The following is a 15,110-nucleotide window of genomic DNA, read 5'->3' on the forward strand; positions in this document are numbered from 1 at the left end:
TTTCTCCTGGAAAGGTGGAAGACAGTGCGGTTATTTCTGCCTTTAATTTTTGTCTGAACATGTTAGAGCATCCTGAAGAACAGTGCTTTCTTTAGAAGGGCCTCTGGGCTGGAGACAGTTCCCTAGCCCAATGTAACTCACCCAGAAGGGAGGGTCTCCTAAGATTTGGTCTGTTGTTCTCCAGTGAACATGAGTTAAATATGATGGTTAAGAGAATGGATTCAGGGCACCTGGGTGGCTTAGTTAAGCGTCTGCTTCAGCTCAGGTCATGATCCCAGGGCCTTGGGATCCAGTCTTGTGTTGGGGGAGGTCCCTGCCTAGTTTGGGCTGCTTCTCCTCCCCTTACTCCCTTGCTCCCTCCTGCTCATGGTCTCTTTCTCTCTCTCTACCAAATAAATAAATAAAATATAAATAAAATCGTAGAAAAGAAAAAACACATTTCAGGAGCCTGTTGCCTGGGTTCAAATCTCGGTTTTGCACTTTGGTGAGTCACTGAAGCTCTCTTAGCCTCAGTTTTCTCGGCAGACTGTAAATGGGAATAATACTCTCTTCCCAGTAAGTTGTTAAGTGAATACAGCACTTAGTGGCCAACACTCAGTAGGCACATTTGTGCCACATTTCTTCAGTTCAGAGTGTGTTGCTCTTTGCATTTCAGCATTTCTGCAGTCAGGATGTGCCTCACAATTGACAGCATCTTCAATTTGATGAAATACATTAAATGTTTTCTTTTTCTTTTCTAGAGCCTCATTCCTTTTTTTTTTTAAAGACTTTATTTATTTTTTAAATATTTAAGATTTATTTATTTATTTGACAGAGAAATCACAAGTAGGCAGAGAGGCAGGCAGAGAGAGGGGGGGATGCAGGTTCCCCGCTGAGCAGAGAGCCAGATATGGGGCTTGATCCCAGGACCCCAAGATCATGACCTGAGCCAAAGGCAGAGGCCCAATCTACTGAGCCACCCAGGCACCCCTAAGATTTTATTTTTAAGTCATCCCTACACCCAGCATGGGGCTAGAACTCATGACCCTGAGATCAAGAGTTGCATGCTCCACCAACTGAGCCAGCCAGGCACCCCTCCCTCATTCCTTTCTTGATCATTTGGCCAGTGGTCTATTAATAATAATAGCTTTTGGTTGACTGGACATTTTCATTGTATCTAATTTGGAGCAGAGGTGTTTCTGCACCTGATGCTGGGGCATGGGGCGTGGATGTTGAAAGAATGAGGCAGAGCGTGCCAGATAGACTTCAAGAGGCTATGTTTCTGAACTCAAGTTCAGTACACCGTAACTAAACCCAACCTATATAAAGTATAATTGACCCAAAGAAGTGAACTTGACTTTTCGCTTTACCAAAAGATTTTTTTTTTTTAAGATTTTATTTATTTATTTGACAGACAGAGATCATAAGTAGGCAGAGAGGCAGGCAGAGAGAGAGAAGAGGAAGCAGGGTCCCCACGGAGCAGAGAGCCCGGTGTAGGGCTTGATCCCAGAACCCTGGGATCATGACCTGAGCCGAAGGCAGAGGCTTTAACCCACTGAGCTACCCAGGTGCCCCTACCAAAAGATTCTTGAAGCAGATACCAGGCTTCCTTTTACCCAAAACCTTTTTCATTAATAATGAAGGGCATGGCTGAGATGAGTTTCTCAGAGTTCATATCCTAGACCTGCACAACTCCTTTGAGCAGCCACTGCCCACATGGGGTTAAAAGGTAGCTGGGCTGAACTGAGATGTGCTAGCAGTGCCTAACACACACCAGACTTCAAAGACAGTACAAAAAAGGAATATATGTTTAAATTTAAGGTTTTTTAAATATTTTATTTTATCTATCTATTTATTTATTTATTTATTTGACAGAGATCACAAGCAGGCAGAGAGGCAGGCAGAGAGAGGAAGGAAAGCAGGCTCCCTGCTGAGCAGACAGCCCGATTCGGGGCTTGATCCCAGGCCTCTGGGACCATGACCTGAGCCGAAGGCAGAGGCTTTAACCCACTGAACCATCCAGGCGCTCCTAATATTTTATTTTTATTTATTTATTTGAGAGAGAGAGACAGCGAGAGAGAGCATGAGCGAGGAGAAGGTCAGAGGGCGAAGCAGACTCCCCGTGGAACTGGGAGCCCTATGTGGGGCTCCATCCCGGGACTCCAGGATCATGACCTGAGCTGAAGGCAGTTGCTTAACCAACTGAGCCACCCATGCGCCCCAAAATTTAAAAATTTTTTAAATTAATTTTTTAAAGATTTTATTTATAAGTAATCTCTATATCCAATATGGGGCTTGAACTTACAACCCCAAGATCAAGAGTTGCATGCTCTACCAACTGAGCCAGGTAGCTGCCCCTGTTTTAATATTTTTAATTTTTTTAGATTTTATTTATTTGAGAGAGGGAGAGAGAGAGAGTGGAGGGGGAGGGGAAGAGGCAAGAGAATCTCAAGCAGACCCCATACTGAGTGTGGAACCTGATGTGGGGCTTGATCTTGCAACTCTAAGATAATGAACAGAGCTGCTGAAATCAGTCAAGAATTGGATGCTTAACTGACTGAGCCACCCAGGAGCCCCTGTTCTAATATTTTTATATCGATTGCATGTTATAATGATATTGAGGGCTATACGGAGTTAATTACAGTATGTTGTTAATTTCACTTGTGTCTTTTTTTTTTTTAATGTGGCTACTCAGAAATTTAAAATTGCTATGTGGTTTCCATTCTGTTTCTTTTGGGCGGGTATAAAGTTTTATAGATGAGAAGCAAAGTCAGTTCTTGAAGTTTTCACAACATTCCCCAGCACTCTGAAGCTTGGGCTTTTGTTCAGACTTCTCTTTCTTTATCAGACAAGGAAACAAACAGGAAGCTCACCTGAAGGAGGGGAACGTGAACAGCTCCAGGCTGCAGCTCTTCTTCCCACACCATCTGGGCTCTTACTGGTCGCTCACCATTTGTCGTCTTCCCCTGGATGACTTGCATAGACCTAGGCTTCTGGAAATAAAGGACAGCTTTCAGAACTGGGGAAACTTCCCCAGAAGAGTCACTGGGTGGCCCCTCTGCCCCTGCACCCAATTTAGGCCGTCCCAGGGGAGCCCATGCTTCTGGAGTCAGTGCCCTTGTGCGTGCAGCCCTCCCTCATCTGGTTGGTCGGACCATCCTTACCTAAATCGCGTTCCTGTGGACCCAGGCTGACGTGGCGCTGTCCTTGCCTGGGTGGCCTTGTGCAGCTGACCACAGTGCCTGAGATGGAGGGTCCTTGTGTGTAAAGGGAAGCTCATCCTCATGAGTGTGTTGAGAGTCTTAGGTAAGAACTTAGGGAGAATCTCACTAGTGCCTGGTACCTTGTGGGACCTTGTGGGAACACAGACATCAGCTTCTGTCATTCTGATGAGCTCATATCAGGCAGGACTAAGCAAAATGGGAGGCCCCCCCGGCCAGCTGTAATCTGAGCGTCTTCTCCCCCAGGGAAGTCCCACCTGGCCATCGTGCAGAAGGTGAACAACGAGGGTGAAGGTGACCCCTTCTACGAGGTGCTAGGCCTGGTCACCCTGGAGGACGTCATTGAGGAGATCATTAAGTCTGAGATCCTGGACGAGTCTGAGGACTACCGTGAGTCTTGATTCCTGGCGTTGTTCCATCTCAACTGGTCTGTCAAGCCTGCTGAGATGTGTGGTGTTCATCAACCTCAGAGGACAGTAGGTCTCCGTGTTGTTGAAATAAGGCTGGATCTCCAGTCTCAGCTGTTACCTAGCCAGTCATTCGAGGGAGGGGGCCAGCATGGCCTCCTAGCTGGAGGGCCCCCGACCTGTGCCTGGAGGCGGAGCCGCAGTGGCCTGGTGGGTGGGGCCTCTGCCCTTTATGGGCCTTTCCCAGGCTCTCATCTTCTTGGCCTTTTGGCTTTCTCATGTTCTTTCCTACATTGCAGAAGCCTCTCCTCAAAGAATTCCATTCTTTACTGCTGAGATGGTCTTAACAAAACCGAACATCCTGGGGCCTGTGATTGTGCCTTAGAGGTACCTGCCTCTTAGGAAGATGGCTAAGGTCTGCAGGGCAGACACAGAGCCCGTGCTTGATGGCCCAGGCCTTACGTGCACTCTTGGGACAGAACCCCCCCCCCCCACCTCTGTTTACTGTCAAGTAATTGCTTTGCTCAGAGTCTGTCCCCAAAATGCAGCCTCTTGAGTTTGGCTCCTCAGACTGCCATAGGCATGGGGACATCAGGTTACCTGCTGCTGTGTAGCCCCTATAATCTGCAAAGACATGGTTTCTCTTGACCAACTGTGGCTCTTTCTAAAGCAGCCCTGCTGTCTTGTCAGTGTTTACCTTCCCAGCTCCGAGGAGAGGAGCAGTCCCTTCCCGTACTTCCTCAGGTTATAGCTAGAGTAAAGGCCTGTGCCCTCTGTCGTGAATGCCAGGTTTGTTCCGTGCTGGGAGTGGCCGCCGGGCCCCAGCAAGGCAGCATGCCGAGGCTGTATCCCTGGGCTCTGATGCTGCCGCCTCCCCTACTGAGAACCCCCAGCCTTGGCACCATGCCTTCGTTTGGTCATGCTGATTGGAGGGACACTGTGCCTCAGTGGGCCTTCTCACCATCCTAGGAGACGCTGCCGTGAGGAAGAAGCCTGCTCCTCTGAGTGCCCCTCTCAGGCGGAAAGAGGACTTCTCCCTGTTCAAGGTGTCTGATGATGAATATAAAGTGAAGATCTCACCTCAGCTGCTCTTGGCCACCCAGCAATTCCTGTCCCAAGGTGAGGGTGAAGGGTTAGCCTTTGCTTTCTTGCTCACGTCCAGTGGGTCAGGAGGCCCCGAGGGCAGACACCGAGGGCCCTCATTCCCAATAAGGAGGAGAGTATCCTGGAGAACTTCTTTGCTTCTGTCTAGCCCCGCCAGCGTCTCCAGGCATCTGAGGGGTCAGCTCCTCATGACAGGGCTGAGAGCAGGAGCTAGGCTAGCAGGAGCTAGCCTTGGCCTGAGGGAGTGTGGCCTGCCCAGTACTCTTGTGTTGGAGAGGTGACTTGGCTTGGGGCAGCAGGAGTCGGGTGTAGTCATGCAGGCCACTCTGGGCCCAATGGACACTGTCCCTTTTTTCCACCGTGGGGCAGAGGTGGATGTGTTCAGCCCCTTGCGGATCTCCGAGAAGGTCCTGCTGCACCTGCTGAAGCATCCCAGCGTCAACCAGGAAGTGAGGTTTGATGAGAGCAACCGTCTAGCTGCTCACCATTACCTGTACCAGCGCAGCCAGCCAGTGGACTACTTCATTCTCATCCTGCAGGTAACTGCCAGCCCATGTGGGAGCCCCCCACTTGCTCAGAAAGTAGGGAGGGTCTGAGAGGGGGGATCATCTCCATCCACACCCCCTGGATAACTGGGGTTGGTGCTTTCTCCTTGTGCTCTCTTCTGGCAGGCAAGGTAATCTGTCCACATCTGTTTCTCTCCCTGCCCCTCCTTCCTCCCTCTCCCTACACCTCCCAGGGCAGGGTTGAGGTGGAGATCGGGAAAGAGGGCCTGAAGTTCGAGAATGGGGCCTTCACCTACTACGGAGTGTCTGCCCTGACATCACCATCCTCGGGTAAGCTGCAGCCCTTCCTGGCTTCCCAGGACCCAGGACTCTGGGCTGGCTTTTCTCCTGTCTGGGCTGTATCGAGGGAGGGGGCAGTGTTTGTTTTGGGGCTGTCTCTGTTGCTTGCCCTCCTTTTCTGTGCTTGTAGCCGTGTTTCCTCCCAGAGGGATCTGTGGGGTGGATCTTGGAGACGGTGCAGTTGTCCCCACCAGAGACGTCACTGATTGTTCCTTCTGCTAGTTCACCAGTCCCCGGTGTCCTCGCTCCGGTCCCTCCGCCACGACCTGCCGCCCGAGCCAGCCGATGGTGCCTGCTTGTCTGCATACTGTCCTGACTACACCGTGAGGGCCCTCTCTGACCTGCAGCTCATTAAGGTGACTGTCTGGGCTGCTCATTGGTGCTGGCTATTAGCCAGCTTTGTGTGCCTAAGGGGCTAAACCAGCCAGCTACAAGTTTGTATGGATTAAGAGTAAATTCTGCTTGAGTCTTTCTGAGACTTGCCAGAGCAAGACCTTGTTACTTGCCCTGAAGGACAGACATCCTTGGCTCCAGGAAGTCCCTCTGACTTCTGGCAGTCTAGTCCCATCGCCAGGACTGTGCACCCAGTTTCCTTTTGAGATCTTGAAGACACTGCTCGATTGCTCATCTCTGCCCTTAGCTGGCTTGAAGCTCTTCTTTTTTTCTTGATCCTGCCGAATGTGATGCTCCCACCTAGTTCTGGTGCTTATGGGCAGGAGGGAGACATGTGACCTTCCTGGACCTCACTTTCTCCGCCTGGCTTCGCGAGTTGCACCTGCCTGGGAATGCTTTCTGTTCTCCAGGTCACGCGGCTGCAGTACCTCAATGCACTCCTGGCTACCCGAGCCCAGAGCCTGCCACAGTCCCCGGAGAACACAGACCTCCAGGTCATCCCAGGAAGCCAGACCAGGCTCCTTGGGGACAAGACAGCCACAGCAGCAGGTGAGCCCCGCAAGGCCACATCCCTCGGTATGGCAGCCCAGAGGGCAGGCATGTCCTTTGCCGCTCCTTGCCGCTCCCACACACACTCAGTCTGCCCCCACTCTGCCTTGTGTTTCTCTTTCCTTGTCCCCTTTTCTGCCCATCCTTTCCTTTTTCTCTTTTCATCGTTCTTAGTAGCTTCGGTGACACTGCACCACAGACCAGCTGGCATTTAAAGTATGTTCAGTCAGCATTTTCTCTGGAGGACTGTTAGGATGGGTTGCCTTAGTTAGGGAACAGGTACTGAATGGGAATAAGATCAAGTTCAGACAGTCTTGGTCAGTTAGGTTTGGGGGTAGGTCACCAGTGGGCCCGGCTCTGAAGGTGGCTGGCTGGCGGACACCATCCCAGGAGCTGAGAAGGGCAGCAGCTGAGGTGTTTGGTCAGGTCAAGCTAACACATAAGGCCTGTCCCTCACATCTCGGGCTCCACTGTGAGCCAGATACCACTTTGGAAGACATAGACTTTGTAATGTGGGGTGAGGCATGGACTAGCAAACCCTGCCTTGTAGATTATAAGGAGGGAAAATAAAAAGGAGCCTGTGGAGAGTGGGCTTTGGCTAGGAGTGCTAAAAAGTTCAGGTTGCCTTGTTACTCAGGAAGGTACTTTTATTCTGATTGAGCTTCTAAGTTGGGGTCAGAGATTCACTTGAAGGCTGGGTGGTCCTGGGGGAGTGGCTAGGGCTTCCAGAGAGGCTGTGGAAGGAGCTGCAGGCTGCCAGCTGCCCTGGGCACTCTGAAGTGGGGACACCGAGCTCTCTTGAACACTAGCTCTCCCTGGCAACACGCTAGGAGCTTTGCTCGTCCTCACTCGTCTAAGACAACTTCTCCATTTTCAGAGGTGGTAGTTGTTAGACCCATTTTACAGATGAAGAATAAGGAGCAGAGAGAGACCTGGGCACCCTGGCTTGGATCCTGTGCATGCCCTTGGCCTCTGGGCGTTGGTGTGTCACGGGGACACAGACATCGGGTTTGGTTACTTAGACCCACCCTTGAGAACACGAACGTGTTTTTGTGATGCCTGCTTTCTGAGAGGAGATACGCAGGTGCGAGGGACAGGAACCCCGCCGCAGGCCCGTGAGTGGCTCAGCTCCTGAGCGCTCCATCTCTGTGCGCTGGCGAAAGGGGGTCCCAGCTTGAGGCACGCTGCTCCAGCTCGGATCTGGGCCTTCTCAGTGAGTGTGTACTAAGAAGGGGTGTTCTGTGTTTTAGGACTGATCACGGGTCTGTATTTACCTGCTGTGATGTTTTGTTGTGAGATGCCACTTATACACCATCACTTTAGACTTGGGTCTCAAAAGTCAGTATATTTTTGTTTTTTCAAAATGTGAGTGTTTTGTTTTGTTTTTTTCTTTCTTTCTTTTTTTAAAGATTTTATTTATTTATTTGACAGACCGAGATCACAAGTAGGCAGAGAGGCAGGCAGAGAGAGGAAGAAGCAGGCTCCTTGCCGAGCAGAGAGCCCGATGCAGGGCTCCATCCCAGGACCCTGTGATCATGACCTGAGCCAAAGGCAGAGGCTTTAACCCACTGAGCCACCCAGACGCCCCGGTTTTGTTTTTTTCCAGTGTGAATCTTTTCTGCCTTCATCTGCTTATTCAGACTGTATGTGTTCTATTCAAGGTGTACACTTAAAATCTAAGAATGATGGTTTTTTCCTTCATTTCGTCCTTTATTATACACGCAGTTTTTTAAGGTTCTTTTTGGGCTTCAGCTGTTCATTGGGCAGTTCTCTGAGGAAACACAGGTGTCCCCTAAAGCTCTCTTTACACCACTTTGCTTTTACAAAAGACTTAGGTTTGTGCCCATTTTCACTAACTGAAAGAACTCCAAAGAGGAGTTTTGCTTTATGAAATGCTCATTGTTTCTTTGCTTTATGCCGTGCTAGCTTGCACAGGATTTCATGGGAGCGCTCTGCTGTCGGGAGGCGGGGGGAGACGCGTGACCTGCAGTGGCCCTGTGGGTCCTTTGCCTCTCTGCAACGGCTTACCCGCTTTGCACGGGGTCAGTGGTGTCCTCGCCAGTGAAGTTTATCCGAGGCCATTATGCTGAGCGTAGTGCACTGCCATCTCATTCTTTTGTCAGGATGTTGGTTTTCCCCCATTCGAGACCGGATATTTGTCCCCCACGTGGCTGGCCTGCCGTCCTCCCCCTCCCCGCCTCAGCCCTCTGAGGCCCTGCTGCGGCTCATCTGTGCTCGGTGGCCGCCGCTGAGAGGGTCTTCATGTCAGTGGCTCATCTGTGGTTGGTGGCCCCTGCTGCCCCCAGGAGGGCTTCATGCCGCTGCCCTTGTGATATCGCCAGGAACGCTGTGGGTCGGAACCACCCCTGATTGACTTGGGCACCGGATTTGCTGGCAGAGAAATGCCTTTATTGAGATGCTTGGGAAATTTTTAACTCCTGCAGCAGGGATGGGCAGACTGGCCAGTTGTTTATGGATTCTATAATAGCTGCCTTTGGCTGCAGCTGTGGAGCGGACTTGTTGCCACAGGGATGGAGACCTACAAAACCTAAAAATGTAGGCCCTTTGCAGAAGGTTCCTGGACCCCTGGCCCATCATGTCAGACTCAGCATAGCTCCTGCACAATGACCATTCCCAGAGCTGATTTCCAAGGGAGAGTCCACTCCAGATGCTGCGCTACCTGCTTCCTCTGGTTCCGAGCCTCGGGCCACAAGGGACACACCTGTCCGGCCCCCGCCTGCCCCTCTGCAGCAGCCTGCGGGGTTGCCCAAGCCGAGCTGCCCTTCCGGCGCAGCTGCACAGCTGGTCTCCTCTTGTCTCTCTCCCCTCTGCTCTCTCTAGCCTTCCCCGTAGACCTTTCCCTCTTTGGCACATTTGGAAACTGCAGTTGATAATTGACTGTGGACTAGTGAGCATTTTTTGTTTTCAGAAAACACCCAAGGTAAATATCTTCCCTTTCCCTTTCCTTTGCTTTCCTTCCCCATCCCTGTAGCTGTCGGGAGGGGCCCTGGACACTGCTGCCCCCAGACAGGGAGGTGTTTCTCCCGGGGTGGGTGGTGAGGGGCCCTTCCTGTCCTTCATTGCTGCTTTCCTTCTCATTTGCTGAAAGACAGGCGGGGTCATGAAAGAACCTGCTCAGTGGTGGAAACTACAGCTTCCTTCGGGGCAGGGCTTTTCCCAGCTTCCTTTGGGGCAGGGCCTTTCGTGTCCCTGGCAGGCTTCTTTCACCCAGCCTTATGGCCTGCTGTGAGCAGAAACCCCCGGCCTGCTTTCCCACCTCTCTCGCCGATGTAGCCCTCCTCCTCCCAGTGGTTTTCTTTTGGGGGGTGGAGTTAGCCTGCCCACTTTCCTACCTGCTCACTCCCAGCTCTGCCTTGGCACTGAGGTGTCCTGTGGCTCCTCCGCCTTGCCAGCCCCTTCCTGTCCTGAAGAGAATTTTGATACTTGGTTTGGATGGGATCTGCTCCCTTCACTGGTTTTGATATTAATTCTCCTTTTCCTCTCTCCCCTAGGGCCGCACCACAGCAGACCCGGCCTTCCAGCGGAGGAGAGCCCTGGGCGGAACCCAGGGGTTTAACTGCTTGCCAGGCAGCCCCAGGTCTGGGGAATGGACAAGCACGTGGGGAACTGGAGAGCCGAGGAGTAGCTTCCTGTCAGCCTGTCCCCATCCCCTCCAGGCCACGTTTTAGATGGCCCTTATAGATGTGGGTCCTAGGCTGTCCTCAGAACCAGACTTAAGTGCCGGGAGACTTCAGCAGTCCTGCCCTCCTTTAGGAAATGGGGGTCAGTTGGGGCGCAGCCCTCCAGGCCTGCTTCTGAATGGGAATGAAAAGGACACCATCCTCTCTGGTCCCCAGGACACAGCCTTCTCCCCATGACAGTGCAGTGTATTTATACCTCTTTGGGCCAAGCCATGATGTGAGTGCACGATTACTGCCTTGATATGGCTGTGACCTGTACTCACTTCGCCTTTAATTTGCCAGCCTTCTGCTGCCGGCAGCACTTTCTGAGCAAACCAGGGGCACTAGTTTGGGCTGGGGGTTCACATCCTTGGCCACAGTGAACTATTTGGCTTCCCTTACAATGCCATGTTTCCAAGCACGTGCCCCAGCCTGTCCCATGTGCCAAACCTCAAAGCTCAGTGACCCACCAGTATGTCCCACTGCCTTGCTCCCTCCTGTGGAGGTTGCTTCTCTGAGCTCTGCGCTCAGAGCCCCAAGCGAGCAAGCTGGCCCCCAGTGGCACTGAGGAGGCCTGCTCCTTCTGCTTCTCTGCCTGTCTTACTTAGTTGCCACTAACAGTATTGTCACTTTCTGTGTTTGAAGAAGAGAAGTCACACGTGGGAGGACGGGGTGTGCTGCTCCTAACCCTCTCTCAGTTGCTGGATCCCGGGGAGTATAGCCAACCGTTAGGCCTACTTTGTTCCTCCTTCCTAGGCCTCCATGGAGCGCTGGGTGGCTGCCATCTGCATGGAGAGCAGCAAGGAGGGGAAGGGTTGGTTGTGGAGCAGGTAGAGCCTCATCCCCTTTAAAAACAAAAAAACCCCATCGGTTTTTCTTGTATCTGTAACATTTCAGCTCTTTGCTTTTTTTTGCTGTTCTTAGCTACAGGGTTTTAGAGGATTGGGAACAAGAAGGCATTTATGTTTTCTTTCTGGCTTACCCATTTTTACCTCCTGCAGTTCTTCAACTGTGTAGAAACTGGGGCGTCACAGAGACATAGCGTTGCAGATTGGATAGGGAGGGAGGAGGACTTCTAGAGGCTTCTCAGAGGAATTCGGGTCCCTTATCTGGGACCAGTGGGAATGAAGGCCAAAGAACAATGGCATGCTCACTTAGAAACTTCTCAAGGAATTCTAAGAGCAAACCCAGGTGGGAAACATGTTTTATGATCATCTCTCTCCAGAACAGTGGTTCTTAACTTGAGCTGCATGTTAGAATCACCTGGCAAATTGAAAAATACTGATACCTGATAGCTGGGGCTCCCTCTTTGAGGGAGCCTGATTTGGTTAATCTGAGGATCAGGATTTTATTTTTTCAAACAATTTTAATTAAAACAAAAAAACAACTATACTTTTTTTTTCTTTCTCTTAAGTCACCTGCACACCCAGTGTGGGGCTTGAACTCCCAACCCTGAGATCAAGAGTCGTGTGCTCTACTGACTGAGCTGGCCAGGCACTCCTGAAACAATTTTATTATACATAAGAGTGAAGAGTTCCATCTACCCTTCACTCAGCTTCCCTAAATGTTAACATCTTACATAACCTGGTACATCTATCAGAACTAAAAAAAATTAACATCGGTACAAACCTGTGAACTGAATTACAGAGTTCATTGGATCTTACCAGTTTCTCTAGTAATGTCCTTTTTTCGTTGCAGGATCCAATCTAGGATACCAAGTTGCATTTCGAGTTACTGCTTACTCTTTTCTGACTTGTTTTGAAACAATTACAGATTTGGAAGAAGTTGCAAGCAGGAGGGACCCTTCACCCAGTTTTCCTCCATGCTTATTCTTGCACAGTTAGAACACAGTATCAACACCACGAAGCTGACACTGGCCAAGTGTGAGGAATCGTTCTCTGTCCTCCTGGGTAGATTTGTGTAGCTGCCACTGCACTCTCAGTAGAGCTGTCCCACCACCACAACGGTCTCGGAGCTCCCCGTTAGAGCCCCAGCCACCCGCTCGGCCTCCATCCCCAATCCCTGGCAACCACTAATCTAAGATTTTGTCATTTCAACAACATTGTATACAGTGTGTGACCCACCAGTCACCAGTTCGGGATTGGCTTTTTTTCACTCTGCAGAATATTCCAGAGATGGTTCCAGGTTGTTGTGTGTGTCAGTAGTTCGTTCCCTTTGATTGCTGCGTAGTATTCCTTGGTATGCTCACTGTCCCGTTGAAGGACATCTGGGTGGCTATTCCAAATAAAGCTGCTACGAACATTCCTTACAGGTTTTCGTGTTAACGTTGGCTTTCTGAGGAAAATGTCCAGTAATACAGTTACAAGGTTGTGTGGTCATTGCATGGTTGATTTTTTTTAAAGAGACCACCACACTGCCTTTAGCTATACGATTTTGTATTCCCACCAGTGACGTGTGAGTGAGCCAGTTCCTCTAAATCCTCACCAGCATTTGATGTTGTCATCGTTTATTTTTAGCCATTCTGGTAGGTGTATAGTGAGATCTCATTGTGGTTTCCAGTTGTATTAACATAAGGGCTGATGGAGATCTTTTCATATGCTGCTTGTGTGAAATAACTTGTTTTTCACCCATTTCTGGTTGGATTGTATGGTCTTTTACTGTTGTTTTGAGAGTTCTTTATATAGTCCTTTGTTGGGTTTTTGGCTTGCAAATATTTTCTCTCAGTCTATAGCTTTTCTTTCTTTTTCATCCTATAACAGGATCTTTTATATAGCAAAAGTTGTTAATTTTTTAAAAAGATTTTATTTATTTGAGAGTGAGAGAACATGGGAGTGGGTAGAGTTAGAGGGAGAACCAGACTCCCCGCTGAGTAGGGAGCCCGGTATGGGACTCAATCCCAGGACTCCGGGATCATGACCTGAGCCAAAGGCAGTTGCTTAACCGACTGAGCCACCCAGGTCTCCCAAAAGTTGTTAATTTTGATGAAGTCCAGTTTACCAGTTTTCTTTTACCGATTATGCTTTTGGTATCATGTCTTAAGAATTCTTTACCTACTCTAGGTCCCAAAGATTGTCTCCTAGGTTTTTTTCTCCCAAAATTTGTATAGTTTTATGCTTTATCTTTGCTAATTTTTTAAAAAAGATTTTATTTATTTATTTGTCAGAGAGAGTGAGCACAGGCAGACAGAGTGGCAGGCAGAGGCAGAGGGAGAAGCAGGCTCCCTGCTGAGCAAGGAGCCCGATGTGGGACTCGATCCCAGGACGCTGGGATCATGACCTGAGCCGAAGGCAGCCGCTTAACCAACAGAGCCACCCAGGCGTCCCTCTTTGTGCTAATTTTTGAGGGTTTTTTAATTTTTGTATAAGATTTAGGTCAAGGTTTTTTGTCTTTTTTTTTTTTTCTAAGCCTATGGACATCTGGTTGCTCCAGCACCATTTGTTGCAAAGGCTTTCCACTATTGAATTTGACACCTTTGTCAAAAATCAGTTGGGCATATTTGTGTCTGTTTCTGGGTTGTCTGTTTTGTTCCATTGATCTGTGTCTGTCCATCAATATCACGTTGTCTTGATTACTGTAGCTTTTTTTTTTTTTTTTTTTTTTTTAATTTTACTTATTTGAGGCCACCTGGATGGCTCAGTTGGTTGGGCATTTGCCTTCAGCTTGGGTCTTGATCTCAGGGTCCTGGGGTGGAGCCCTGCATCGGGCTCCTTGCTCAGCAAGGAGCCTGCTTCTCCCTCTTCTTCTGCCCTTCCCCTGCTTGTGCACATATCCTCTCTCGAATAAATAATCTTTTAAAAAAAATTTGAGAGAGTGACTGAGCAGGGGAAGGAGCAGAGAGGGAGAGGGAGAAGCAGACTGCCCACTGAGCAGGGAGCCCAGTGTGGGGCTCAGTCCCCAGACTCCAGGATCAGGACCTGATCCAAAGGCAGACATTTAACCCACCGAGCCACCCAGGTGCCCCAATTGCTGGAGCTCTTATAGTAAGTCTTGAAATTGGGTAGACTGGCTCCTACCACTTTATTTTTCAAAATTGTTTTAGCTATGAGTTTTTATTTTTTTTAATTTTATTTATTTGAGTTAGAGTGAGAGAGCACAGGGCGGGGCAGAGGGAGAGGGAAAGGCAGAAGCAGGCTCCCCACTGAGCAGAGAGCCTGATGTGGGGCTTGATCCCAGGACCCTGAGATCGTGACCTGAGCCAAATTCAAGAGTTGGATGCTTAACGAGCTGAGCTACCCAGGCACCCCTTAGCTATGAGTTTTTAAACCATCTTACTAACTAAATTTACAAAACAATCTTGCTGAGTTATTTGGTTGGAGCTGCATTAAACCTGTGCATCAATTTGACAAAGAATAGACCGCTTTACTAGATCTCATCTTCCAATCCACAAACAAGGTCTCATTTATTTAAGTCTTCATTGACTTCATTTATCAGTGTGTTGTAGTTTTCAACATACAAGTCCTTAAGTGTTAGAGTTACTTCTAAGTGTTTTTAAAGGCCACTTTAAGTGTATTGTGCTCTTTTGTGTTCATGTAGTCATTGCTAATACATAGAAATAGGTCTTTGTAGGTTTCTCTTCTATCCTGAGATCTTGCCAAATTCCATTATTCTAGGTGTTCTTTTACATTCCCAAGGATTTCCTAAGTATGTCCTCTGCATGATAATTATACCTGGGTCCCACCCCTAGAGACTGACTGAATTAGCTTGCACATTAGGGCTTTAAACACCTTCCCTTGTGATTGTGAGGAGCAGCCAAGGCTGAGAACCGCTGCTCTTTGAACTAGCCCATCACTGAGTGGAGAGATGCCTTGAGCACAGAGCCAAGTGCCTGCACTCCCCACTAGGCATTTGCGGGCCTATCTTGCTGTCAGGCCAGTGTGGTTCACAGGTTGAGCTTTGCTTCTGAGGAAGACCAGGCCCTGGGCCTAATGACCTGCTGCCCCCATCCCCTCCCCCAAACAGAGAACTAGGCTG

The 15,110-nt window shown here is 49.6% G+C and overlaps 1 protein-coding gene across 4 annotated transcripts in view; it reads left to right on the forward strand.

Annotated features, from left to right (window-relative positions):
• The window catches only part of LOC116595512 (metal transporter CNNM4), a 57,127-nt gene extending 45,557 nt beyond the window's left edge, over positions 1 to 11,570 (forward strand). For 2 of the 4 annotated variants that reach the window (XM_032351942.1, XM_032351943.1), the window contains exons 2-8: positions 3,447 to 3,590; positions 4,577 to 4,726; positions 5,081 to 5,250; positions 5,451 to 5,547; positions 5,779 to 5,912; positions 6,360 to 6,498; positions 10,011 to 11,570. In XM_032351942.1, the coding sequence (XP_032207833.1) occupies positions 3,447 to 3,590; positions 4,577 to 4,726; positions 5,081 to 5,250; positions 5,451 to 5,547; positions 5,779 to 5,912; positions 6,360 to 6,498; positions 10,011 to 10,075 (899 nt within the window). In that variant the 3' untranslated portion in view covers positions 10,076 to 11,570. Of the gene's footprint in view, positions 1 to 3,446; positions 3,591 to 4,576; positions 4,727 to 5,080; positions 5,251 to 5,382; positions 5,548 to 5,778; positions 5,913 to 6,359; positions 6,499 to 9,339; positions 9,440 to 10,010 lie in introns of those variants that run through there. The other 2 variants (XR_004287727.1, XM_032351944.1) reach the window with 2 other exon arrangements.
• Positions 11,571 to 15,110: the final 3,540 nt, after the last annotated feature.

This window comes from Mustela erminea, chromosome 7 (assembly GCF_009829155.1).
Source record: "Mustela erminea isolate mMusErm1 chromosome 7, mMusErm1.Pri, whole genome shotgun sequence".
In the NCBI taxonomy this organism is placed as follows: Eukaryota; Metazoa; Chordata; class Mammalia; order Carnivora; family Mustelidae; genus Mustela; species Mustela erminea.